Source organism: Gopherus flavomarginatus, chromosome 2 (assembly GCF_025201925.1).
Source record: "Gopherus flavomarginatus isolate rGopFla2 chromosome 2, rGopFla2.mat.asm, whole genome shotgun sequence".
Classification (NCBI taxonomy): Eukaryota; Metazoa; Chordata; order Testudines; family Testudinidae; genus Gopherus; species Gopherus flavomarginatus.
The window spans coordinates 4,727,886-4,754,706 of record NC_066618.1 but is presented as its reverse complement, the minus strand read 5'-3'; the positions used below and the strand labels follow the sequence as shown (position 1 = coordinate 4,754,706).

Here is a 26,821-nt window from a genome sequence, read left to right as displayed (position 1 = left end):
TCCTGCTGACATCATCCAGCATGACAGGGCTCTTCGAGCAGCAGCAGCCCCGGCCCCCCCCTCCCGCGCAGCACTAATGCACTGGCTCTCGAGGACCGCTACAGCGCAGCCTCCAGCCACATCTTGGGGCTGTGGGGGGAGGGAGGGGGGCAGGTCACAGAGCCCATTCTGGGCTGCCGAGCTACCTACGCACTGTCCTCGCTGATTAGCCGTGGGATTCCTGCCTGGCACGCAGATCGAGAGCACTGGCTGCAGCCGGAGACTCGCACGCGCACGGTCCCTCCCCGGCCTTCCCTCTGGATGACAGATCATGCCTGGAGAATCCGCCAAGGCTGAAGGGGCTCTGCTGCGGATGGACCCCGGCGGCCTGTGCCCAGCAGAGGCAGGTGAGTGCCGAGGGGAGCCCTGGCATCTCTCTTGGCGCCGGGAGTTGGCAAGGCAAACGCGCACCCTGCTGGGGAACGGCCAAGAGGTCTGGGGGCTGGGGGGGGGGGCGTGTGAAGGGGTCCCTGACCTGGGTGTGGAAGCAGCTCCCCCCCATCCCCGGAGCAGCCAGAATGGCAAAGAGAAAAGGGGAGTTGGAGGAGGGTGCGAGGGCAGAGGAGAAGGGGTTGGAGGGAGTGGGGAAGATGGTGTGGGGCTGGAGGGAGTGAGGAAGATGATGTGGGGCTGGGTGGAGGGGGGAAGACAGTGGGGGGGCTGTACTCCAGCAGTGGGGGGGCTGTACCCCAGCAGTGAGGGGCTGGGAGAAGGCAGTGAGTACACTGGATAGTGGCAGGGGAGAGAACGTACCTAGCAAGACGATAACAGAGGGGCTTGTGTGTGTCTTGGGGGGAGATCAGAGGGGCTTTACCGTGGTGAGGACCTGGGCCCTTAACACCGACATTAGCAGCCGGCTTGGGGCTGCGGAGGCCAGTGGAGTTTGTGTTCTGGGGGTCTCTGCTGAGCCTGGTTATGGGGCAGGGGAGGTGGCTGTCATACAATGGCCTTTCCGGGGACACGGACGGCAATTGGACCCCAGCCCCTTCCCCGTCTGCTGGGGGAGCTCACCAGGGACCCAAAGCGCCCTGCGAAGTTAGATCAGAACGTACTGCTCAGCTGTTTGACAGGATACCCCCGCCCCTAAGCCCGGCCAAGCTGTCGGCTGCACTGACCTTCCTGCTCGGCTGAGAACACGGGGCAGATGTCTCACAGGGCAGCCCTCCACACCCACACTCCCTCCTTAGATCTCCAGGCCCTCAGTATGCCTGTCTTCATTGTACAAAGAGGGAAACCGAGGCACGGGGAGATGGCAAAGTCTGCTCGGCGACGGGATGAGTCTCGCCTGACTTCCAGGAGCAGTGTAGGCCTGAGGCCAGTATGTGAAGTGAACATGAGGTGGGGCTGGGCGGCGTTTCCCTGTCCTGGGGGGATTCAGCCTCCATCAGATGCTTTCCAGGAGCCACCGTCTGGCCCCTGGAATACACCAAAGGAATCTCCCATCCCCCTGGGCTCCCCCTTGCTCCTTCCACCCATTCCCATCTCGTTCACCAGCGCCCAGGCCTGACTTCCTGCTGCATCCACAACAGCCGCTGAACGGGGTCAGTCAGAGACTGGGCATGTGGGTTTTCCTGTTTCATCCCTCACAATCCAGTGAGCCTGAAAGTCATTCCCAGCCCTGCTGACTCAGCTGGCATTTCCAGGGCACCTTCCACCCCCTGTTCTCAGAACCCCGTAGTGGACCCACGCACCCGGCTCCGCCCTGGGAGGTCAGTCAAGATCACTAGCCCCATTTTATAGACAGGGAAACTGAGGCACCAGGCAGTGCGGTGACCTGCCCATAGTCAGCGACAAGAGACAGGACGAGAACCCAGGAGCTCTGGCTTAGTCTGAGGCCAGCACTTCAACCGCTAGCCCACGCTCCCTCGTGCCAGGGCAGCTGTGAAGCTGTGCGCTGTGATCCCTCCTTACGCCTTTCCCTGCCCCGATCCCGGTGCTAATAGCACCTGCCTCAGTGGAGTTCAGGGTCCATCATGGAGCTGCAGCCCCTGAGCCCTCCCACATGCAAAGCACATAGGCCACCGCTGCCAGGCCTGGCCCATGTCCTACAGCGGCAAGTGGCCAGAAGCGGGTGGGGAAGGCAGGGCCCGGGGCTGGGTGGCAGAGCTGAGGAGCAGGGGAGACGTGCTACAGGACTCCTGAAGCCACAGCACCAAGCAGAGCTGTCAGGCGGTGATTCCCTATCCAGCCGCGTCTCCTTTTGTCACAGGCTCGGATCAGAGTGGCCAGCAGTGCCCACTCCTCAGCTCTCCCTGCTCTCCTTGGAAAGGCCGGTGGCACCGGATCCCACTCTTGCCCTGCACATGGGCCTGGGGGACATTTCCTCACCCCACAGAATGTCCTCGCTGAGCCTGGCCGGGCAGGGGCAGCCCTGAAGGCCTGAGCAGTGCTGGTCCTGGCAGCCCCCTCCCCTTCCTTGGGGGACCCCCATGCCGTGTTTGCTCTGGGCCTTGCCCTGCATGGGGCACACACACGCACATCCCAGCCATGTCTGGGCTGCCAGCACAGCTCCTCCAGGGACAGGGCAGGCAGGACCAGCCAGATCGGCTGCCCAGTACCGTAAGGGCTACGTACTCTCTGTACATGAAGGGGGATTTTTCCCCATTAGCAGGCAGGCAAAGAACAAACCGCTGGGCATAGCCTTGCTCCATAGCCCTCAATGCCACCGCGTGGGGCTGTACTCACCGCTCCCTGACGGGATGGCTCAGGGGAGTGTCATCTAGTGGGGAAAGCAGGGGCTTTGGCCTGAGGCCAGAACACAAAGCCACACAGTCCCTGCCCCGAGGAGCTCCAGGGCCTAACTGGGCAGGCAGAGCCCAAAACCCAGCACGGACCAGCGCTTTCTATCCCCAGCTCCGTCACTGAGGCTCTGTGGGAATATAGACCGAGCTCTCTCTGTGCCTCAATTTCCCCATCTGTAAAAGGGACAGCACTGATCTGCGGCACGGCTGGTGGGAAGGGGATGAGGGTTAACTAATGCATGTTGTGAAGTGCTTTGAGACCCCAGGCAGAAAGGGACTAGAGACAGGTACTGGGTAAAGTGTGTGTGTGTGTGTGTGTGTGTGTGTGTACACACCAGGATGTGTGTCTCCCACTGTGTAGTGGGTGTATACAGATGTGCGTGTGTCTGTGTATGCATGTGTTTCTGTGCTCATATGGTGCATGTGTACAGATCTCTGTATGTGTGTTTTTGTCTCTGGTTGTATGGTGGGTGTGTACAAATACGTGTGTGTGTATCTGTCTTTGCCTGTGTGGTGGGTGTGTACAGATGTGCATGTGTCTGTGTGTGCCTCTTTCTCTGCCCTTGTGGTGGGTGTGTACAGATCTCTGTGTGTGTGTATTTGTCTCTGCCTGTCTGGTGGGTGTGTACAGCTCTGCGTGTGTGTGTATGTGTGTTTGTCTCTGCCTGTCTGATGGGTATGTACAGATCTGTGGGTGTGTGTTTGTCTCTGCCGGTGTGGTATGTGTGTACAGAGTGTGTTGGCAGATCTGCATGTGTGTGTACTTGTCAGGGAAGAGCGTGTGCATGCGTGCATCTTTCGGCAGGGAGTGGTTTGGAGGCACCTGTGTGTTTATTTCAGTTATCTGGGTATCTGACACAGCATTTAAAATGTCTACAAACCCACCACTGAGAAAAGCCTGACGGCCTAATTATTGCCAGGCTGAGTGCGGGGAGGGAGAGAGAGATGGAGAAAACCCGCTCCTGGCGAGGAAGGCAAGCAGCCGTCTTGCAAAAAAAGCAGCTATGGGAAGAGAACATTCAAAAGCCAGGGGCTCTGGACTGAGAAGCCCCATCTCCCATCCTCTGGGACAGCAGCTTCTACGCCCCCTTACACCTGCCATGATGGAACATAAGGCAGAGAGGGCCCATCAGGTGGACCAGAAGACTTTAGGCTTTAAATACCCACAAGGCCTTGAAATAAGCTAGCTTAGAACTGAGGCAGCGTCCTTGTCCTCTCCTGGAAACCTTTCCCCAGCACGCTGTGGGGGCAGCCTGGCTCTGTGTATCGGTCACAGACACGGCCTTCAAGGGTTTGAGCCCTGACCCAAAACTCACTGAAATCAATAGAAAGGCTGCCTTTGACTTCAGTGGGCCTTGGACTGGGCCGTTAGTGAGTTCATCTGTAACGTGTGTGTCGATGAATGTGTGCAAGTGCATTGTTCAGCACTGAAGGGGTTAATTTGAAATACATCCTGAAAAGGACTCTGGAGATTTTAGGCCTCAGCTTGGCCTGCTCTAAGATGATTCTAACCAGACATGAGGGGGAGTTCGCTGGGTTTGATACATCTAGCTGAAAGGGCCGTTGTCAGGTCTGCGCAGGCTCACAAGGTAGATTTGGGGACAGTTCCCGACCTGGAGAAAGATCCTGATTTATAAGCTCTGGGACTCTGGCTCTGTTTAAAAAGATTTTGCAAAGTCTCCTATCAGTAGAAATGTTTTCAAGATTTTTTAAAAAATAAGATTTTCAGTAACAAAGTAATAAAGGGAAGAGCTATAATAACATAACAAACCTCCAGGTAACTGGGACCAGGCACCATTGCATGAAGGCACCAGAGCCTGGATGTGAAACCAACAAGAAACAAGCATGAAACTGACTAGCCTAGTTTCATTGTCCCAGCTGGGAGAAATTCCTTTTTACTTCAACAATCTCATGTTATTTGCAACATAGATAAGGAAATGGGCTTTTAACTGTGTGGAGCCCAATGCTGCAACCTTTTCTCACCAGATTAATTCCCACACAAGTAGTGCCCTGGCCTCAGCAGGGCCACGCACATCAGGATTACTTGCAATAGAAGGGATTTGCAGGGCCCGGTGTTTTAACCTGACAGTGCCTCTTTAAAGGAGAAATAACAAACCTGACACTTTTTCTGCTGAAAAACAATCATCCTTTTAAACAACCAGCAACATAATAGCTTCTAGTTTTTATAGATCCTAAAAAAAAAAAAAAAAAAGTGTTTTCTTTGCTGAATTTGCAACAAAGGCAACTAACTAAAATCACAACCCCCATCCCAGAGCAGTGCTGACTCCAACATCAGGCGACATGGCTGGTGCTACATAGACAAAGAGTGGCTGGCCATTGCATAGAATCACAGATTTTTAAGGCCATCTGATAACCTAGCCTGATCTGTATCCCACAGGCCACAGACCTTCACCCTGTCACTCCTGCATTAAGCCCAATCCCATGGGGTTGAATTAGAGCATGTCTTTTAAAGATACCCACTCTTGATTTAAAGACCCCATCTCCAAATCTTAATGCACTCCAAGATGCCATAGGGGGAAATGTTAAACCCCAACAGCTGTGTTCAATGTTAAATGATCTCAAACCAGGAGTGATCTTTGTTCCACTCCCTTTCCTGCCTCATAGGAAAAAACCCCAGAATTTGCCCAAGAATAAAGCGTAACCCACTGGTCTGACTGTGTCACATGTCACGTGCTCTCTGCCTGTGCCACCCAGACCGTGAGGCTGTTTTATCTCTCAACGGGAGAGCTCAGCTCTTCAGCTCACGGCATAGCAGGCAACCCGTGGTCCCTAGCTTTGCAGCAGGTCCCCACTGCAACCCCTGAGGGTGGCCAGCCTCTAAAATCAGTCTGGTTAAGGTTGTCGCTAAGTTGGACAAAAATCCACAGAAGACTTTTCAAAACAAATGGCCTCCGAAATCTTCTGTGATATTGTTGGTTGTTTCCTCCTTGGCAGAGGATGCTCAAAAAGCCCTGGGGCACTCAAAATAGATACACCTATTGCTCTTCATTCTCATGTACATTACAGGCTGCATATACAGCAGGCTACAATTGTCTGACTCCCTGCTGAGATGCAGCCACTTCTAAGGTGGAGGACACCATTCCAAACAGTACTGAGGAGACGCTGACTAGCCAGAGAATTACTCCTTTTGCTCAGGCAGTAGCAGCTCACCTGTTCAGTCCCGACAAGCCCAGCTTCTAGTCCCTCTGATGGCTGAAGTAGGATCAGCTATATTTATAGAAGGATGTTACAGCAAATCCCTGTTGTGTTGTGACAGGCATTGGGGTCTCAGCCATGACCAGACATAGTACAGGGATCCTGGTTGTCAGGTCTCAGCGGAAAGCTCTAGTAACCATTCCATGGCTGAAGAAGAGTTTATGGCCATGATCAGGAGTAGAACTCAGGCCCTTCGGCGCCAGACCCACAGACATAGGTGCCGACTCCATGGGTGCTCGGAGGTGCAAGCCCCCACAGAAAAAAATGATGAGTGCTCAGCACCCACCAGCCATAGCTGTTGGGTGGGGTCGCACATCAGCTGTTAGGTGGGGCTGCTGATCAGCTGTTTGGCAGCTTGTGGGAGGCACTTGTGGGAGGGTGCAAAGCAGTGAGCAGGCGGCGGGGGGTCTTGGGGAAGGGGACAGAGAGGGGGCGGGAAGAGGTGGCATGAGAGCGGGGCCTCAGGGCAAGGGGGTTGGGGGCAGGGCCTCGGAGTGGAGTGGGGGTGGAGCGCCCACAGGGAAAAATAAACAGTAGCGCCTGTGCCCACAGGCCCCTAGCAATCTGAGTTGAAAGAGAACCCCTGATAGCTGCCACAGCATCATGATTTGTGTGGCCCGCAGAGGGCAGCCTGCTCATTGGCACGCTCGAGAGCCTGCCTCTCCAGCTAGGAGAGAGGGCACTGGTACGATCACACCCAGTGGGCACACCTCTCTCTCATCCACAGGGACGAAGGCATGAGTGCATTCTCCCAGGATTTGAGTCTCCTGCGCCCTCTCCTGGGAGGGAGTCCCTTTCCGCCCAGCCTCGCGCTGGGCGAATCCTCATTTACGCCCCGTATGGTGCTAGTGATGGCACAAAGCAGGCCTCTGGATCTGACTCCCCTTGCGGGAATTCTGAGCTGGCCCCCACTTTGCAGCGCAGGCCCATTGCTACTGGCTGCCAGCACCGGGGAGAGGATCCCGAGCAGGCCTGGCAGTGCCTATGGAGCAGGGGAACGGCTGTGCAGGAGAAGGAGAGTGCTCCAGTTCTGCTCAGAGCTAGGCGCATCCATTAGGCAGAGGCTGCTTTTCACCGCAGGCAGGAAGGGCAGGGGAAGTGCTGAGGGGAGGGGGAGAAAATCTCCTCAGCCCTCCCCAAAGCGCCCCAATCACTTACTGTGGAATTCTTGTACCTTAGCCTGGGAGCCAGGCATTGGAAATCTCGCCTCGGCATCTTCCAAGAGCTCGGCTCTGTAACGAACCTACCCTGGCTTCCCACGCAGCTCGGCCAATGCAGCAGTGTCCTGACTGGCTAGTCCACATCGGGGTTTCACTGCGTCTTCCCCCGCGAGCGGGCAGGAGATGGGAAAAGGCTGAAGGAGCAGCTCTTCTTCGGTTCCGCTCCAGCCTTTTCACTTTGCATCTGGGGACAGCTTGAAGGGGGGTGGGGTCCTCTTGTCGGGATACCCCCCCTTTTTCACTCACATCCCTGGGGGTGAATTCAGGGGGGGTGGAGGTGCCAGGCTGCCCGTCCTGGAGCTCCCTCGTTAGCCACAGTGCTGGGGCAGCACAGACAGCAGCCGGGCTCGCTCCCCCGGCACACCACCCCCGGTCAAGGTGCCTCAATCCAGGGGACCATCTCCGAGGACAGTGGGGTTCAGTCTCCATGGCCCAGCCAGTCCGTGGCCTCTCTGCCAGCAAAGGGGCCGGTTTGAGGGTATCACAAGGACTCAGGCGAATAAGGATGTTTCTCTAAAGCTGTTCCCAATGTAAAGCCAAGTTGAGGCCATTCCCCAGCAAGGTTTTGCCCTTATTAAAAATGGCCTCCATTTCCCACTGTTCCCAAAAGGACTGAAGCAACATGTCGCCCTCAGCCAAGATGGCCACCATTCTTTCCTCGCCCCCTCCCCCCATGAAAAGATGGCTCCTGTCTCCCATTGTCCTCAGTGGGCGGGAAGCCAAGCTGCTCTCAGTGGAGATGGCCACCGCCCATGGCCTGGTGTGACAGGCAGGAGGCAGTGAGGGGCCAGAGCAATGTGGAGGTGCATGAACTGCTCGAGGGAGATGGGGGCACTGAAGAAAGGGTGGGAGCTGTAGGGAGGGCAGCTGAAGGGCAGGGCAATGCGGGGAGGAGAAGGGAGACAGAGCGGGCATCGGGGAAGGTGGGGAGCAGGATGGAGGCTGGGGAGAGGGCCATGGAGTGTGGAAGGAGGTCACCGGATCTATGCCCTGGCACAGGAAAATGGCGAGCGGCCCAGAGGAGAGAGATGGGTAGTAACGAGCCAGCGCGGAGCCCAGCTGGGTCTGATTCGGCAGGGTGCAGTCTGGGATGGGCTTGGTTGTTCCCCCCATCAACTCGAGTGAAGGGGGCCCGAACCTGGCAGGGAAGCACAGGCAGGAGCTGCACCTCCCGAGCATGTCGCCCTGGTTCCCTGGAAGCCTCTCCCAGCACAGCAGAGGGGCTGAATTTGTGGGTGGGCCCAGAGTCTAGGACCAGGCTCTCCGGGGCACGCTCCCCTCCCACCAGCCAGGCTTTGGCTATGCAAGCTGATAAGTGCAGTGCGCAGCTGTACACCCCACTCACTCCACGAGGAGCTCCATCTTCTGCTGGTGGCTGGTTCACAGACAGAAGATGGGCCCTGGAGATCAGGAACCAGCAGCTCACTCGTCAAGATCCAGAGGCCCCAGGTCCGATCCCCAGCGACCCAGCCGGGGACACGGCATTCGGTGGGGTCAGTAAAGTTCCAAGTAGCATTAACTCCTGCATTGGGCTGGAGGACAGGGGTGGCAAGCCCCGCACAGCAGCCCCTCTGCCAGGCTACCCCAGTGTCTGCAGGGTTCATGCCCCCTCAAAAGCTGAGTACAGCGGTGAACCTGACAAGGCTGCCCATGCCCCCCATCCCTGCTGCTGGCCCTTGGTTACTAAAGTCCAGGCAACTGTTCCCACAGAGCCCTCGCACCCTAGGGAAAGGGAGCAAGGAGATGTCATGTTGGTACCCAGATTATAGCTGCACAGGGGCCCTCAGGGATGGTGAATGGGAGTAAGGCCAGGCTCCTCCAGCTTTTACACCACCAAAGGTTGCAGTTACACCAGAGGGGGATTTGACCCACAGACCAACTCATGAGATAAGCAGCTGCAGACAGACTAGGGTGTGAGCCCTCTAACAGCAGGCTGACGGGTCCAAAGGCAGGCCAGGCACCAGGCTGGGACACAGGCAGCTGCGGGTTACATCCAGGCTGCGTCACTGTGTGCCTCAGTTCCCTCTCCCTGATAAGCCTGCATCTGTCCTGGCCAGCCCTTTGGAGCAGGGGCTGTCTCTCGCTGGGTGCACCAGGGGGTCCTGACCTCAGCTGGAGTCTCGGAGGCTGAGACTGGCATTAACCTCGCTGAAGGGGTAGTCAGGCTGTAAGTTACAATGTGGGCCGAGGGAGTTCTGTTTAGCAGAATCATTTGGAGTTTAGTTCTCCGTTGGAACTGGTTCCCAACAGACACCGCGTGTGTGATGAGCTCTTTCTGGGGTGCTGGAACGGGGGGAGAGGGGGAAGGCCATGGCCCCATCACTTTTAAAAGTGGGAGGGCTAGGCCCCCCGCTATTTACCGGCCGTAAGGATGAGGGAGGGAGGGGGCAGAGAGGAGCAAGTGGAGAGAAAGGAGAGGGGAGAGAGGCGGCACAGGAATGGGGTCTTGGGGGAAGGGGTAGTGCAAGGCCAAGGGCTTGAGGGGAAGGGGTGTACGGGGGTGGTGCCTCATGGGGGAGGGGCAATGCAGGGGGGTGAGACCACAGTTCAGGTGCCTGTGCCCCCCCCCTTTTAGGGTGCTGCCACCGCTCCTGGCCCTGTCTTTCCTGATCTGCCCAGGGGTCATGTCGGCAGTGGAAAGGAATGGCCATGCTGATGGGGTGAGCATGGTGTGACTCAGTGGCCAGCTGGCTTGGAGCAGGGAATCCTGCTGGGTTAGCAGGGCTCAGAGCTAGCTGCCCACCGAGCTAGCCGGCTACAAAGGGGTCTGGTTGCTCTGCTTGCTCGCAGCAGGCAGCAACGTAAGCCAGCTCAGCTCTCCACCTGCTTTTGCTTTAGGGGCCTGGAGCAGGTAAGAATTGGGTGGGAAAGTTTCTCTACATAGCTCTGCTGATGCCCCCTCTGTTTTCAGACTTGGCCCCTTGCACCCACTCACCTCACCCCACCCTGGTGAGTCTCCTCCCGACCAGCTGCCCTGCGTGGTGGCTGTGAGATGTACAGAGCTACCCATCCTGGATCGGAGACAACCTGCCTGGAGCTGCCTCCGTCTCAGCCCGCCCACTCCAAGCAGCACGGGGCCTAGCTAGAGGGGGACAAAGCTGCTGCGGAAAGTTGGGCTGGCTGTTTGGGGGCGGCAGGGGGAATGCTCTGCCCTCTAAGTCAGTCCTGAGCCACTGCCCCAGCCCCGTGGAGTGGAGCGCTGTGCTGCTGAGATTGAAAACTAAGAGCCCGCGTCCCGCTGTGAGCACAATCCATTCTGCGGTGAAACGTGCACAAGTGAGAGTGAATCCAGCAGGTCTTTACATCCTGCTTCCCTAACCTCCTGTGGTTAGGTTCAGCTGGCTACAATATTCCTCTTCACTTCCTGTCCTAAACACTGTTGCGCACAGCATGGTTCTGAGCCGCTGAAACCCACTGCTGCGTGTGGCACAACCTTTCACGCTTGCTGGCTGTGGGCTTTGGGCCTCTGTGGCTTGCCAGGCCTCCCTGAAAGAACAGTCCCCAGGCCACAGCTTTGCAAAGCTGCCGTTCAGGCTGAGAGAAGAGAGTAATTTAAGGGTTAATGAACCTTACAGGGCCGTGGGGTTATTGAATGGCAAACAGCCCCACACCTGGGCACTCCAGGAGGTTGGAGCAGCCTGGAAAGAAACCCACCCAGGTGGAGTCGTCCGTGGTTAAGGCATTTGACTGGGATCCAGCAGATCTAGCATCTAGTTCTTCCTTCTGCCACTTGGCAAGTCATTTCATTGGGCTGGGCCTCCGTTCTCCAGCCACATGTTGGAGCTACTGAGCCTTCTTTTCCCCAACTGTTGTCCAGGGAGGCTGTAGGCTTGGCGGGCCAGGGCCTCTCTCTTGCTATGTATTTGTGCCCAGCACCCTGGGGCCTTGACCTCAGGTGCATGCGTAGGCTCGCATGTAATAGACCTAACGCTACAAGCTAAGGTGCCCCATCAGCCCTAACATCTCCCCTTCCCCTGGCCCTCATCCTGCAGCCCCAGCCAGGCTGCATGTCCTCAGCCCCCCCGAGGGCCAGCTGCTGTCATGGGGCCCAGAGGCTAATCAGCCACCTTGGTCCATCCAGCCTTTTTCCGACACTCACCTCAAGACAGGAACGACAGAGGCAGTCGGGGGTGAACTTCGCAGTCCATAGTCAGGATCAGGTGCCCTTCAACCTGGCAGCGCCCATATGGCTTTGCAGCTTGGCTTGGCTTGAGGTCACCATAACCTAATCCTCTTAGCAGCCTGTTTTCCTCTGCAGCAGACCTGAGAGAGGCTGTTTTACTGGCCAGCGAAACACAGGGTCCAGACAGAAGAGAGGGTTTGCACTCCCTGCCTGAGGTGTGGGCAGAAAGTGACACCCCAAGTCCCCACATGGCTGGGGAACAACCCCCTGAGCCACCCCCGGGGAAGCGAACCCAGCAGCCCACCCTCGATAATAATAAATTAGCATGTAACATCTCCCAAGCGCTTTGGGAACATTAGCTAATTAATCCTCCTGCTCGGCCTGCTTTGGATTATCCACCTCCTCCCTGAGCAGATGGGGGGAGACAGAGGCCCTGAGAGCAGGTGAGCATCTGGCCACGGAGGGGGCTAATTTACTGACTCCTTCCTTGGGCAGAAAGCAAACTGCTGGCCTGGTGGATTCCCAAGGACATGGAACCGTGGTTACTAGTGCGAGGAGAGGGCACCACTGGGCATTGCACTCCTGCAGCCATGCTCAGAGCACGCTCCTGCAATGTGCACGGTGCTGTACACCTTATGTACCCATCCCGGCCTCTCTCTGCTCCGTGCCGGGCAGGCTGCTGTGAGCTCTTCGAGTGGCTGCTCCACGCTCGATCATGCTAATGCCACTGTGGGGAAAACACTGACAGCCAGGCCAGATTTAGCTGAGACCTAATTGCTTAAATTGATGGCAGATGGTCCCCAGGGCAGGACGCTGCCTTGAGTGGCTCATAGAAGGCGGGCCCAGTGGCGAAGCATGGGTTAGCTCAGCCCTAGAGATGGTCTTCTCTCAGGTGGGAGTGGGGGGGATTAGCTAGTTCACTGCACGTTTTAAACCTGGTGCAGTGGGTAGTGCACTAGACTACGACATGAGCTCGAGCCTTAGTTCTGCCACTAATGACTTGGGTGACCCCGGGCAGGTCACTTCCCCGTTCCCTGCCTCAGTTTACCCATCTGCTGAATGGAGAGCATGACACCGCCCTCCTTTGTAAAGCGCTTTGGGAGCTGGCAATATGAATAATCAGGGTGGCGCGAGCTGGGAGTACGGTTATTCCTGTGCCACTGCACCAGCCCCACCTTTCTTTCGCCTGACCTGTTTGGTCCCATTTCTCTAGCTAGTGTCTTGTGGGAAGAGAAAGGCAGGATCGACTGGTTTCCACATTCTGGGACCCCAAACAATTGTGGCAAGCCCACCTGCCAGCCCAGCCAGCTTGTGTTCCCCAGAGGGGCCCCCTTACTTCATAACCCTGCCCCCCAAACCATCCATGGCTGTTGGGCCCTAAGACAACCCCCCGTTCTGTGCCTCTGACCCCAGAGTTTTCTAGATTCCAAGGCTAGAAGGGACCCATCTGCTCTGACCTCCTGCATAGCCCAGGCCAAAGAACTGGCCCCAAATAATTTCTAGAGCAGATCTAGGGTCTGCTGTCCTGATTGTCTCACCCCCAGCAGCTGGGAGAGCCCTCCTGTCTGAGCAGACCCCACATTTCCCAGCACCGCTTTCCCTGCTGCTCCCAGAAACAGGCTCACGATCATCAGGCCCCAGTGCCTGGCTGCAGCCCAGCCATCTCTGGCCTAGATCTGCTCCTGCTCATTCCCCAGTTCCTGGGCACGGTATAGAGTGTCGGAGTGGGCAGCCATGGCTTGGCAGACAGGAAGCCGGCAGCAGGTGCAGCTCTGGCATTGACCTTCACAGCTGGGATCATGTGACAGGCTCCAGGCTGGAGTCATCCTCGCTCAGGGCTTAGCTAACGGCAGAGTCAAGGTGACCTCCCCACCCCAGGCTGTAGGAGGGAGGAGAGGAGAGCCCCGGCTCCGCCCTGTAGGGCCAGGAGAGGAGGTGGTGTTTGGCTGCTCGCTACCTGGCCTAGAGAAATGAGCATGGAACCTGGAGCTAGCAATCCAAATCCCCGCTCGCTAACCCCACCTCTGTCACTTACTGCCCTTAATAGCTTGAACTGCTGTAGCACGTCAGCATTTCATTCTGACCCCCGATGAAGGGCAGCAGGGCTGTGACAGGATCTAGCTACAGTGGGGTTAGGTGAGATTCAGGGAGGTGACACTACCATTACCTGATGGAGCCTGCGCACGGCCCCAGGCAGGTGGTTGGCAGGACCCCGCTTTTGTGTGAGAGGAAGCAAGGTTTTCCGGTTACAGAATAGGACTCAGAATCCAGAGCTTTGGAATCCATTCCTGACTCTGCCACTGACTCCCTAGGTGACCTTGGGCAACTCACTCCCCCTCTATGCCTCAGTTTCGCCATCTGCAAAATGGGGATAATGATACTGGCCGACCTCACTGGCATTCGAGAGGCTGAGCTGACTAACGTGTGTCATCTGCTCCAATTCTCTGGTAATGGTTGTTATGATGAGATCTGTGGATGGAAGCTCTTATGGAAATACAAAGCCAAGGCCTAACCATCCCCGCTGCCAGCTTCCTAGTATTTATCCCTGGGCTGGAAAGTCTTCAGCCATTTTAACCCTTCCCCTTCCACCGCAACCAGGCTTGCAGTGTGGAAGACCTCTTAAGCCTCCCACACCCCATGGCTCAGGCTGCGTACATGCTGCTGTGGAAACCAGAGGCCAGGTGGTTTGAAATGTTGCATCATCAGGTGCAATGCCATAGCAACAGAGTCTAAGAAATCCTTAGCAGCCCAGGTACCGACCAGTGCTGCGGCTGTCAGCTAGCCGCCATGCTTGTCCTAGGCACAGCTCTCTGTCTCGTGGAGGATGCCAGGGATACGAGGACACAGTTAAGTTGATTTGGTTACCTTCGCCCTGCATTCATCTCACTTCAAATGGGCCAGCTTTCCGCTTGTGTTTCTTTAAATGACATTCACATTTTCCCTGTAAGTCATGGCAATATATTTACTGCCTTCAGCCTGGTCTCCGTGTTTTGCCTGGCAATGTACGTTACATAAAGTGCTGATCCAAAGTGAGCCCCAGCAGATTGTTCAGCGATAGGCACAGTACAAACTAATCTAGGCAGAACAGGAGTTTGCTTTCTGAAATGTGCCATGCTCCCAAGGTGACTTTGGACAGGTCATGTCCCCTCCCACACCTCAGTTTCCCCATCTGGATAATGGGGGTACTGACACTGCCTTCCTTTGTAAAGTGCTTTGAGATCTACTGATGAGGAGGAAGGCGGTAGCTAAATGACAATACACAGCCATGTCCTACTATAATTTAGGTCAGAATAACTCAGCCAATAAAAACCACAGGGGAATTTATGGAGGCAGAATGTAGTTACCCGAGTTGGAACAGAGAATATAAATTGGCAGGATGCCCTCTAACTAGTCCCCTTTGTAAACTCTGCGGCACTGGTATGGTAAAGAGGAAAACCTGCCCCTTGTGGCGGTTAAGGTTGACATAAACACATCAGCCCAGACACTGGCTGGAAAGACACGACGGAGCTCTGACTGCACAAAGCTAACAGGGATAAAGGCAGGTGAGGGGTGTCTCCATAGGATTTCCCAAGCTACAGAGCCAGGTCACTAGATAAGGTGTTACAGCTTCATTCTGCTCTCCCTTGCATCAGATAACCCAGAATTTAAACAAAGCCTTGAGCTGGGGCCAGTCTTGCCCAGGACATGGGAGGTCAGGACTGGGCCCAGCTGTAGGTTAAAATCCTCAGCGAACCAGGTGGCTGATGCTGGTTGGAAAGGAGCCATTTCTCCTGTTTGCCTGGTTTGAGGCTAGGCATATAGATTCACTGATCCTTCCACTCAGCCTGTTGCACCGACAAACAGCTTGGGGCAGGGCCGGCTCTAGCCATTTCACCGCCCCAAGCATGGCGGCACGCCGCGGGGAGTGCTCTGCCGCTCGCTGGTCCCACAGCTCCGGTGGGCCTCCCGCAGGCGTGCCTGTGGATACTCCACCGGAGCCGCGGGACCAGCGGACCCTCCCCAGGCACGCCTGTGGGAGGTCCACCAGAGCCGCCTGCCGCCCTCCTGGCAACTGGCAGAGCGCCCCCCGCGGCGTGCCACCCCAAGCACACGCTTGGCGCGCTGGGGCCGGCCCTGGCTTGGGGACGTGGGCAGCAACTTAGCTGGAAGCTCATGCAGCAATGGGCCAAATTCCAGCCTGAGGTAAGCAGGGGCAGGCTCCGGGCTAAGCCCGTTGGCATGAGCCACGATCCTTTTGCAAACCCACCCTATCCCAGACGGGTCCCTTTGCTGCTTACACCCATTTTCTGTCTCACGTCCACCACCGCTGACTTTGGCTCCTAGACGCAATTGCCCTTGAGCAGAGTTACAGCAGGGGTGAATCTGAGCCATAATCACTGCGCTGGCTGCATTTACTAGTGCATGGCTCCTAAAACCTGAGCAGGGTGGTTAATAGCAGGCACCCCCATGGGCATTGGGGAGCATTGCTGTGTGAACAAGAGAGACTCACCGCGGCAACCCAGGGAAACCTACATGTCAGAGCCGGTTCCAGAGCTGTCCTTTCGCTCTGGTTTGCAGGGGACACCTGTACCCCCTCTCCTAAGTGCTGCAGGCAATGCCTGCCTCTTTAAGAGCCAGTCTTGGCAATGAGGCAGCACAAATTCTTCCTTGCCAGGTTAGATCTCTGGCTGTTCCCATGGGGCTGCACTCACCCTGCAGCGACAGGGGTTTGGGCCTGACACACCTTTTCCCAGGATGCAGTGCAAGAATCACTACATTCCAAGCCCCAAGCAGCGTAATACTCTATGGAAGTGACCCATGTGACTTAGCTTTTCTATGGCACCTTGAATGATTCAGGGATCTCAGAGCCCTTTATCCGTTATACAGGCCCCAGAAATAAGGCTTAATTCAGCCTCACAGCAATATCTATCTATGCAGGTAGGGCCTCACTGTTCATTGATTTTATAAAGCGAAAGATTAGCCCAGTCACCACTGAACTGCAGCCACTTCTGGGGTGGAACAGGGCAGCTGTCTAACAGCCCACATGATGGAATGGGGCAGGGGGGACTTTACAAGGGAGAATGGAATTATCTAAATTAAGTTTAAGCAAGACACTGAAGCAATGCTTACAAGGAGTCTCATGGGATTTGCAATGCCACAGGTGGTCAGAACCTTATTTCAAGACACCTCCCACCCCCCAAAACACCAGGTAGCCATAGCACCACCCTGCACTGGGCTAGTGGCTCAGTGCAGCCTCAGGGAGAGCAGAGCTACAAAGCAATTCTCAGATGTTCCTGCCTGGTGGCCCATCCCCCAGCCCAAGCTTGCTGAGTGTGGGAACACTAACAGGGCTCCAACAGCCCCACCCTCACGCAGCTCAGACTGCCTGTGGAAGCCGAGCTGGAGGAGCACCATCACCCTTTGCAGGGGTCTGGAACCCAGCTCTCCTTCCTCAGAGCATGTCTCTGGAACAACCTCTGACCAGAAAACATGTGCTGGGGCTGCAGGGCATGAAGGAAATACAGCAAGGACTCAACTCCTGGGGAGAAAGACAGCTACCTGCTCCCCTCAGTACTCAACATCCTCACTCCCTTCGACCCCGTCCCAGTGCCCAGCTACCCTGAGTGAGGTGACTCTCACCAAACCCACTAGCCACCTCCATCCATCGCACTGTGCCCATGCAGCCTGCCTCTTTTTCCCCTTAGTGCTCAACAGTGAGCTGTGGCTACACCCCAAGAACTAGCCTAGCAGGCATAGCCAGGTCTGAAAGGACCTACAGGAAAGCTACCAATGTGGTTTATATAGGGCAGGATTTCTAAACCACGCCCCTGCCTCCCAGAAGTCTGTGCAGTGCTCAGGCTCCGCCCCTTCTCCTACCTGATAAAAGCCAGTGTCCTGGCTGGGTGGGCAGGTTTCTAGGGGATTATAGACTCCTCTTAGTGGCTATTGATTTAGAGAGCTAAAGGGAGTACTGGGCCTTATCCTTCTTGTTAGAAGGAGAGTAACTTTACTGCTCTGGCTGGAGGGGGCTCCTTTCCTCCAGCCTGATGAAGACAAAGGCTCTCTGAGATCCAGGGGCATTGGGCTTGACTCCCCAATGTATTCAGGAGAGAATCAGCTGCAGCATGTTACAGGTAACTCCACAGCACTGGGGGGGAGGCATGTGTGGGAGCTAGCTGGTCTCAGTTACTGGGCTAGGCTGTCTTGCCTTTCTCCCCCATAGGGCTGGGGGTCAGCTGGGCAGACAAACCACAAATGGTGGCTGTTGAATGGGCTCTGGAATGAGTTGCTGGGCCCAGCTCTTATGCCGTAGAAGTGTGTTGCTCCCTGACTCTCTAGGAGTCTTGGTGGCTATGAGGGCTGGCCTTGCCCTATAGGAACCTGGCAGTGGGCCCTGCATTGTAGGGCTTGGGGTGGGGGATGCCTACCTAGTGGTCTCTTTGCTCCCCCTGTGCTGTGGGCTCTGGAGGCTTCCAATACTCTTTCCCAGCTCTGTTCTTGCTGCAGGTGCTAATGGGGTGATGCCCTGGTTCTGCCACCCCAGGGCAGTGCTGGGAGCTGGACAATCAGGCTGTGCTCAGCTGAGCTAGGGGTGTTGCTCAGAGTGACTGGCAGCTCCTCAGCCAGCCTCTAGCTTGTGGCTGTAGGGTCAGCTGGGGGGGTTGGCATTTGGGGGGGGAACCCTGAATGCAGGCTCTGCAGGGAGTGAGGCTAATGACTTGGTAGGTTGCCTTCCCCCTCTGGGTCAGGTCAGAGCTGCTGTGTGAGCCTGTGGTAGTGACTGATGTCAGACCTGACAGCTTGTGGTACTTCACACAATGGGGTTTCTCCCCAGTGTCTTGGGCAGACTGTGCAATAATTGTCCAGCTTGATTCTGTCTGGGGCTTCAGCTGAGTAAGGCACTTGTCACTGCCTCTCCAAATGATCAAGGGAGTGATTGCTGTGCTCCTCCCCAGATGTGGCTGCATGCCAGGGGTGGGGGTGGTTCTATCTGTAACTCTGTGAAGTGCTTTGGGGATTTTTCCTTCTAAAAATATAAACTGGAAAGCCCCCTGTGCTGGGGCAGGACCAGATAAACCTTGATCACCCCTGACAGGCATTAGTCTGACCTGTTCTTAACAACCTCCAGTGATGGGGATTTCACATCCTCCCTTTGAAGCCTGCTCCAGAGTTTAACTACCCTGAGAGTTAATTTTTTCCTGATACCTGACCTAAATCTCCCTTTCTGCAGATTAAGCCCATTACTCCTTGTCTAACTTCCAGTGGACATAGAATTATAGGCCTGGCAGGGACTGGGAGAGGTCTAGTCCCCTGCACTCATGGCAGGACTAGGGATTATCTAGATCTGGAGAACAATTGGTCGCTGTCCTTTATAACAGTCCCTTAATATATTTGCAGACTGTTACCCAGTCCCCCCTGCTCAGTCATCTTTTTTCCCCAAGAGCAAATGGGCCCATTTGTTTTAAGCTTTCCTCCTAGAAAGCTTAGGTCAGGTTTTCCATCGTTTTGTTGCTCTCTTCTGGAGTCTCTCCAATTTGTTTCTCTCTCACCCTACACCAGCTGAGGACTTGCCAGTGCAGAGTAGCTTGGACCAACTACCTCCTGAGTCTTGCCTAAGACACGCCTGTGAACGCATTGTGATACAGTTGCAAAAAAGATTTATGTTCTGCACTGATTCATTCCATTTGTGAACCACTGTCCCCAGATCCTTTTGAAGCAGTATTACTGCCTAGCCTGTTGTTGTGCAGCTGATTGTTCCTTTGGAGGTGAAGTGTTCTCAGGGTGGGGTGGGGAGTATTCTCTAAATGTGTAGAGATCCAGTGTGTCTTGGCGTCTAGACAGATGAGATGGGCTGGTGCTGTCCTGACAGGCTTACAACTGAAGCTTAGTCTCAAGAGACTAGACATTTACCTGGAGATGGACCACTCGGGGAGTGAGGTTACAGCCTTCTATGTTGGGACATAACACAGTGACTAACTGGTGGGGGTGGGGTTAGGAAAAGTCCTGTGTATTCCACAATAGTCCCTTAGCTGTTTCTTGTGCCTTTTGGAGCATCTAGTATTGACTCCTGCCAGAGATGAGATACTAGACTAGAGGGGCCATTAGTCCAATAGAAACTGGTGATTCCTGTGATCTAAATAGACAAGAGATGGTGCTGGATGGGGCAAGCATCAGCATTGCAAACTGTCCTAAAAATTGTTTCTGAGCTAGCACCAGCTCCTCCAGTCTACAGGGATGCTGAAAAGACCAAGATCTGACTCATGACACACACTAGTTGCTGGCAGTGAGGGGGGAGGGGGATATGACTATCAACTTGTTGCAGTGCTAAACTTCTGCAAGTCACTGCAAAGTTCTCACTGCATCTCCCCAATTGCTTGGGCGGGATGCGGAGCTGCTCTGCAGTAACCTGCAGATGCTGTATGTTGACCTGGTTACTGGGGATGGTGCTGCTGGAATCGGGGTTCTCATGAGAACCGAACCGGAAGGGGAACAAGGGCTCAGGACGTCCCACACCTCACTCACTGGAGTTGAGGATACAGTGCTGGATGGGACAAGACCTGGCAACTCCCAATCAAAAAGAGCAAAGCAGCTTCATGGGGGCAGTTGGGAAGCAGTTCCAGGAAACCAGAGTGACGCACACGCCCCTTTCCAGGTACCTGGTCGGAGGGATGGTCTGCAGAGGATCGACCTGCCTCCGCTACCAGCAGGGATGGGAACTTGGAGTTAGGCTAAACCGGGGCAGGCAAACGTTTTGGGCTGAGGGCTGCATTGAGTTCTGTAAATTGTATGGAGGGCTGGTGAGGGGAGGGGGTCATGGCCTGGCCCCCACCTCCTATCTGGCCCCCCAGGACCTCTGCCCCATCCAACCACCCCTTCTCCCTGTCCCCTGATGGCCCCTGGACCCCTGCTGTCCCATCCAACCCCTCCTCTGATTCCTGACTGCCCCCTGAAACCCCTGCCCCCATTAAACCCCCTAACCACTATCCACACCCCCGCCCCCAACCACCACCCTGAACTCTCCTGCCTGGAGCACCGGTGGCTGGAGCTGGGCCACGCTGCCATCACATGGAGCAGAGATCGGGTCAGGCTGGCTCTGCAGCTCCAGCCCCACTGCCCAGAGCACTGTGCCAGAGCGAGCGACCTGAGGCTGCAGGGGGAGGGGGCACAGCAGGGGAGGGGCCGGGGTAGAACCTCCTGGGCCAGGAGCTCAGGGGCTGGGCAGGATGATCCCACAGGCCCGATGTGGCTCACGGGCTGTTTGCCCAGCTCTGATCTAAACACAAGTTTCTTCAGCTGCCTTAAAATCCACTTTCTCTTGGGCTTTGTTCTCCTGTGGGAACAGCCAGTCTGGTTCCAGAAGGCGGCTGGTCGCTGTGGCTGGTCAGGCTCCCACAAGCAAAGTGCTGGCACCAGAATGCAGGCAAGCCCCCTGGGCAGTGAGATCACTAGAGGGGGCTGGACCCCTGGGCCTGTTCCACGTGGTAGAATTGCAGCTTGCCACCCGAGGAGAAGGAAGAGCATGAGGCCTGACCCATGTGGGTGTGCTCGGAGACCAGCGAGCCCTAGAAGTGTGCCAGGTGCAGTGCCTGTGAGGGACTGGTGTGTGCCTGGACTGGGTTTCTTGCCCCCGCTGTAGCCTTTTGGCCATGGCTGAATCACTGTGGGGCTCTGGGGGGAGATCCCAGGCAGCAGGACATGCTGTTTAGCTGCAGAAGTGGCTCAGGTGAAAGAATCCAACCTGGCTTCTCAAAGGCTCCCAAGTAAATCTGTTCTCCTCCTGCCCCAGGAGCCTGAAGCCAGTGATCCAGCAGTAGTCAGGGCCCTAGCCTAGGACTTAGAGCAGGGATCTGAAGCCTGCTCTGCCATAGGCTCCTGTGTGACCTTGAGCAAGTCTTAGTCTGTGCCTCAGTTTCCCATCTGTGCAATGAGGAGAACAGCCTTGCCCTACCTCGCAGGGAGTTGTGAGGATAAATACATTGGACTGTAAGGTGCTTTGTTACAGGAATGGGGGCGAGAGGAGAGCAGGCAGAGAAGTACTTTAGATTAAATCAGGTTTCAGAGTCGCAGTCGTGTTGGTCTGTATTCACAAAGAACAGGAATACTTGTGGCACCTTAGAGACTAACAAATTTATTTGAGCATAAGCTTAAATTTGTCAGTCTCTAAGGTGCCACAAGTACTCCTGTTAGATGAAATCAATGACCAAAGGCCTGACAGCAGGAGCTGGCTCTAATTAGCTGCAGCCAGTTGGTGGCAAATAATTATCTTGCTAGAAGACCATTCCTTCCTGCCAGAGGCCACTACACCAGTTCAAACTGGTCACTCCTTGCAAAAGGCTCTGGAGAGCGGGGTAGTTTGCTGTTTCCTCTAACAGGGTCAGTGTCACTTTGGCTGCCTCCAGCCCTACCTTCCATGCAGCTCCTGATCCTGGCAAGTGTCTCTTATCTGGTAATGGGAGCTCCTTGGAGACACCAGCTGAACACAGCACTTGCTTGATGCTCCAGTAACGTCTGAGCTCACTAGAGGTGGGAAGCTGGCAAAACCCAGCTGGCTTTTCCCCGTCTCCTTGGTGCATTTGAGTGCTCTGCCTTGCTGGTGTCCAGAGTCATCTCTAGTCTGTTGCACTTGTCTTGTGAGCGGGGTGCTGCTCCTGGACTCCTCTGAAAAGACCTTGGTATCTCAGCAGGGGAACAGGAAACCTCCTTAGAGGCACTCTATTGCAAGCTTTTTAAATCCATTTGGGGGGAAAAAAGCTGAGCATCCTTTTAAGTCAGGGCGTGGTCTCCATAGCAAAGACTGAAATGATCATTTGTCTCTGGTGTAGAAGTTTTCCTGTAACGCTGATAACGCTCCCAAGGTCAGTGCAGGTTCTCTGGGGAGGCTCCCACAGCACCACATCCCGCTCAGGAATCTAGAGCAGACATCGAGCCCTGCTGAGCAAAATGGAGCTGGAGTCAGAGTAACGCTGGGCGTGGTGCAAAGCCGAACATGGCAGGGGAAGTTCCAGCAGCTGCTCCCGTCAGTGGTTGGCCTGAATTCAGGGAGTCTGGTTGGAGCCGATTTGGGCGTAGATCCAAACTCCCTTTGCATGCTCCCTGGAGGGAAATGCTGAGTTACGCAGGATTTCATAGCTCGGTATTGCCGTCCCGGAGAGTGTAGGAAACGGTGGTGGAGAAAATCAATAGTCTGTCCTCTCCTCCCTGATAGATGCCCCTCACCTTGCATTGGAGAGCAGTTGAATGTAAGCAGCAAAATCTGGGTAATAACTACACTATTACAGGACAACAGGGTAGGGGCAGGGGCAGGAGGGCAGGTTCCCTGGGCAGCTTCTACCCTTCCAACATGTAAGTACCCGACAGTTACATTACTGGACATCTGCCAGTAGAGCCTGACAAAGGTCCTGTGTAACTAACACTGGGCACTAGTGTCAAACCAAACTCTCCCATCATCCCACTGGGACGAGAACCGCCCTCCTGTCCTAAGCAGAGTCTGTGCTACAGGACGGACACCGCCAATGGCGTTGCTCGCTTGGCTGGGGGCTCTGGAAGGGGCTGCAAAGCTGCTAGCTGTTCAGGGCTGCAGTGCCTGGAAGTAGCTTCCCCTCACAATTGGATCAGGGTTCTGTTCTCAGCCCCGCCACAGCTTTCCTGAGCAGGCTACTGAATCTCAGTGCTCAGACCCCACCTGGGGGATGCGGGGGAGGGAGGGGGAGAATCATCCTTTGTGTCTCAATCAGAAGAGCAGCTTTGGAGGCAAAGACCCTCAGTGGACATACGCCAGGCACAACGGGGGCTCTGATCTCAGAGGTGGGCCTCTGTATTGCTATCCATCACTAACAGGGCTTTTAAAATGTACATAAAGGCAACCAAGCTGGTTTTAAGGTGGACCTGACCAGAGGTTTTCCCAAAGATCCTCCAGCCTCTAGCTTCCTTAGGAAACCTGGCCCCCAAAGTCCCTTCCTTTCCAGTGCCATGGGCTGAATGTGAACAAGAGGCACTTCATAGCTCCTAGGAGTGAAAGGTAAAAGCTTTCAGTTGGGGTGGTCTTCAGAGTGACCCCGCCTCCTTCCCGCAAGGTGTCTCTGGGAAGGCCTGTAGCTAGAAATCCCCAGTGCCTTGCCTCTCTTGCCTGAGGCCACGCTGCTGTGCCCGGGCGAAGGGGAGCGGTACTTAGCAGCATATTGCTGCGCTGGCTGGAGTAAAGCAAAGGAACCTCTGGGTTAGACTGTTGGATGAACTAGTCTGTCTCGCTGGTGGGAGCCAAATAAGAGATGCAAGCTGGACAGAAGACCTTGAGCAGACTCTCTTGTGAGTAGCAATCTAGCCTGAGGCTCCTGGGGCTCACCTACCTTAATGGAAGCTAGAAGTGGATCAGTGTGTTTACTCCACCCCAGAGGTGGCTACATCTCAGTGAACTAAGATGTCTGATTAATATAGCAAGTGCTTTCTGGATGAAAAGGGCTGTGTCTAAATAGTGACCCTCCCAGCATCTCCCTCTCCTGCTCATCTAACCTTACTACCTTCCAAATATTGAGGCAGTGGGTTTAGCTGCAGGTGGCTCCTGCAGTCTGTGTGCACTTCATGGTCCTGCCAATTACCTTGTAATCGCTGGGTTTATTGTGTGTCTCACCTTCTGATCTCTTATCCACCCAGCAGCTCGATAGTTGTGGAATTTGAAAAAGAGGTGGGCTTGTGGCATTCCCTCACTAGGGAAATTTCCACTGTCTGAGCTGCCTTCCTCCCTCTCTTTTAACTTCCAGAGCATGGTTTGGATGGAGCCTGGGCCAGTCCACTTCCTCTCTCTTCCCCCCACCCCCACCCCCCAGCTTTGTGTGCTTGGGGCAGTCAGTCAGTCCAGCTCAGACTGTCAGGGTATATCATGAATCTCTGCCAACACCAAGTACCCTCTCTATACAGGTGAATGGAGGAGCAGATCCAATGAGTCTGCAGCTGTCCTGGCCTCAGAACCCCAGGGCCCCTGTTCCTAATGTAGTACTGCCCATCCAAAGAGCTCACTTCACAGCTACAGCCTCACAGCACAGCTGAGGCATGCAAGCATTGTCCTCCTTGTGGAGGTGGGTGAACTGAGGCATAGTGGCCAACTTGCCCAAGGTCTCAGACTACAGGTCTGCTGTGTCCTGGGCCTTAACCTCAAGGCAGAATAAACTTTCTTTTGCCTTCTTACAAACTGTCTGTTTCACTTCCTTGAATGTGCTTGCTAATCAGGGGGGATGAATTATTAGGCCAGGACCCAGGTTGGAAACCCTTGGATTCTTGGAACCACAGGTTCCAAGCCCCCCAGGGTTATCTTCAGACCTTAATCCTTCTGCCTTAGCTAAATGGAGCTGCATGTGGCTGACAGGATGAGGATTAATCAAGTCCTGTCTGAGCTTCCTAACCCCCCTGGCACTCCTACAAAGCTACTCCTGATAAAATATCAGCGGTGGAAGGGACCTCAGGATGTATCTAGTCCAACCCCCTGCTCAAAGCAGGACCAACCCCCAGTCCAACCCCCTGCTCAAAGCAGGACCAACCCCCAACTAAATCATCCCAGCCAGGGCTTTGTCAAGCCTGACCTTAAAAACCTCTAAGGAAGGAGATTCCATCACCTCCCTAGGTAACCCATTCCAGTGTTTCACCACCCTCCTGGTGAAATAGTGTTTCCTAATATCCAACCTAGACCTCCCCCACTGCAACTTGAGACCATTACTCCTTGTTCTGTCATCTGCCACCACTGAGAACAGTCATTGGGTAACCCTGTCTCATCAGGTAGTTGCACTTCCCTCTCCCCTACCCCAGAGATGGCTTGAAGCTGCGGGACCAGAGGACCCTCTGCAGGCATGCCTGCGGGAGGTCCACTGGAGCCGTGGGACCGGCAAGCGGCAGAGGGCCCCCCGCAGCATGATGCCGTGCTTGGGGCAGCAAAATATCTAGAGCCGCCCCTGTCCTTGCCCCCATCCAACTGACCCTTCAGGTGTAGTGATCAGGTCAACAGCAGCTTCTGTCCATCCTGCCCCCTTCTTCCCCTGGGGAGGTAGCTGCCTATGGAGTTAAAGAAATGGCCCCTCTGCAATCCCTGCAGCGTACACTGTGTGTGCTCTGGCTGCAGGCCCGGCTGTCTCCCATGAGATTCTTTTCCAGATATCAGCCAAGCAGGCATGGAGGTGAGTCTGCATTTTAATGCAGAATGTCTAGGGTGCTGCAGCTGGGCTCTGACTCCAGAAAGTGGCATTGTCTGTGTTTTCTGCGCTGGTATGGTCAGTGTCCTGGCACCAGGGCAGGATCTGCTCCCTGGGCTGTGCTATTTGGGTGCAATTGAAACCAGTCTGCTGCCTTCCTCCAAGACTCCAGGCAATTCTGAGGAGTTCAAACTTGGCCAGGACACTGGTTTATCTCGGCATGACTGCGCATCGGCATGACTGTGCACCTGGGGAAGGCATGGCTTTGGGTGGATCAGGGAGCCTTTGTGTCCTGGTCCCATCTGTCCTGTCGTGCATGGCATCCTCACACTGCTGCTGCACGCCTGGGCTGGGTAAAGTGACTGTTGGAGACAGAGAATGAGCTGGCAAGTTTCACTGCTACAGCACTTGGTGCTCCAGCATTAGAGAGCTTTCTTGTAGCCAATTGCTGCAGCTCTCCAGTCAAACAAGGCAACTGCATTAGCCTCCCTGGACACTTGTGGGTAATTTTCTCTCTGCTCTGCTTCCTACCTTGCCCAGGGAGCAGCCCATCTCTAACCACAAACCTGGGTGGGGGGATGTAATGGAAGCACATCTGAGGGGATGGGGAGTTTAGGGGCAGGGGACTGCAAATGGGATCTAGAGCCATTCGTCCAACAGCTGCTTTGGCATCTGGTTAGCTGTAGTGACTGAAAGCTGCTCCCCACCCGATGGCTGTTTCGTTGTCAGCGTGAGACAAGCTGCTGATCTCAGCTTTGTTCCTAGTCTGCCAGAGCTGGAGACAGCAGTGGTGGGGTTTGTTGGCAGATTCCCTAGGCCTAAACTATGGGAGTAGCCCCCAGGTAGCCTCTGGTGCCAGTCAGGGCAGAAACTAGAGCTGTGTAAAGAAGTGAACAGAAGCAGGGAGTCCGTCCTGCTCCTTGCAGGTCCTGATCTGTTCCCCTAGCCTGGCTGGGGGCTGGATGGGGGTGAAAACATCCAAGCCTGAGGTTTCACAATGACTATTTGCCCAGAGGTGCTCAGGACATGTTCCTTGTTTATCTCCCTGCCAGTGACCAACCCATGAAGAGCAGGTGCTGAAGGGAACAGCTTTCTGAAATGTGTGTAGTGTTTGCCAGTGATTTGTACAAACTAGGATCAATCCATGTACAACATAAAGGGCTAAACTCGCGGTAACACGGCAAACAATTAATAATTTGCCCAATATGCTAATCAAATAGCTGGGGAAGCCTGCTCCATCAAAAGAATATCTGGGTCTCCAAGGCTCTGTCGGTTCCTTTCAGCAACACACAATTGACTTAGTTTCTTTGGTATGGGTCTGCCAAG

The 26,821-nt window shown here is 55.1% G+C and overlaps 1 protein-coding gene across 2 annotated transcripts in view; it reads left to right on the top strand.

Moving 5' to 3' along the window:
- The window catches only part of LOC127045801 (NAC-alpha domain-containing protein 1-like), a 48,367-nt gene continuing 21,546 nt past the window's right edge, over positions 1 to 26,821 (top strand). Inside the window, exon 1 of one of the 2 annotated variants that reach the window (XM_050942389.1) lies at positions 1 to 386. In XM_050942389.1, coding sequence (XP_050798346.1) covers positions 311 to 386 — 76 coding nt within the window. In that variant the 5' untranslated portion in view covers positions 1 to 310. Of the gene's footprint in view, positions 387 to 17,257; positions 17,453 to 26,821 lie in introns of those variants that run through there. The other variant, XM_050942390.1, reaches the window with a different exon arrangement.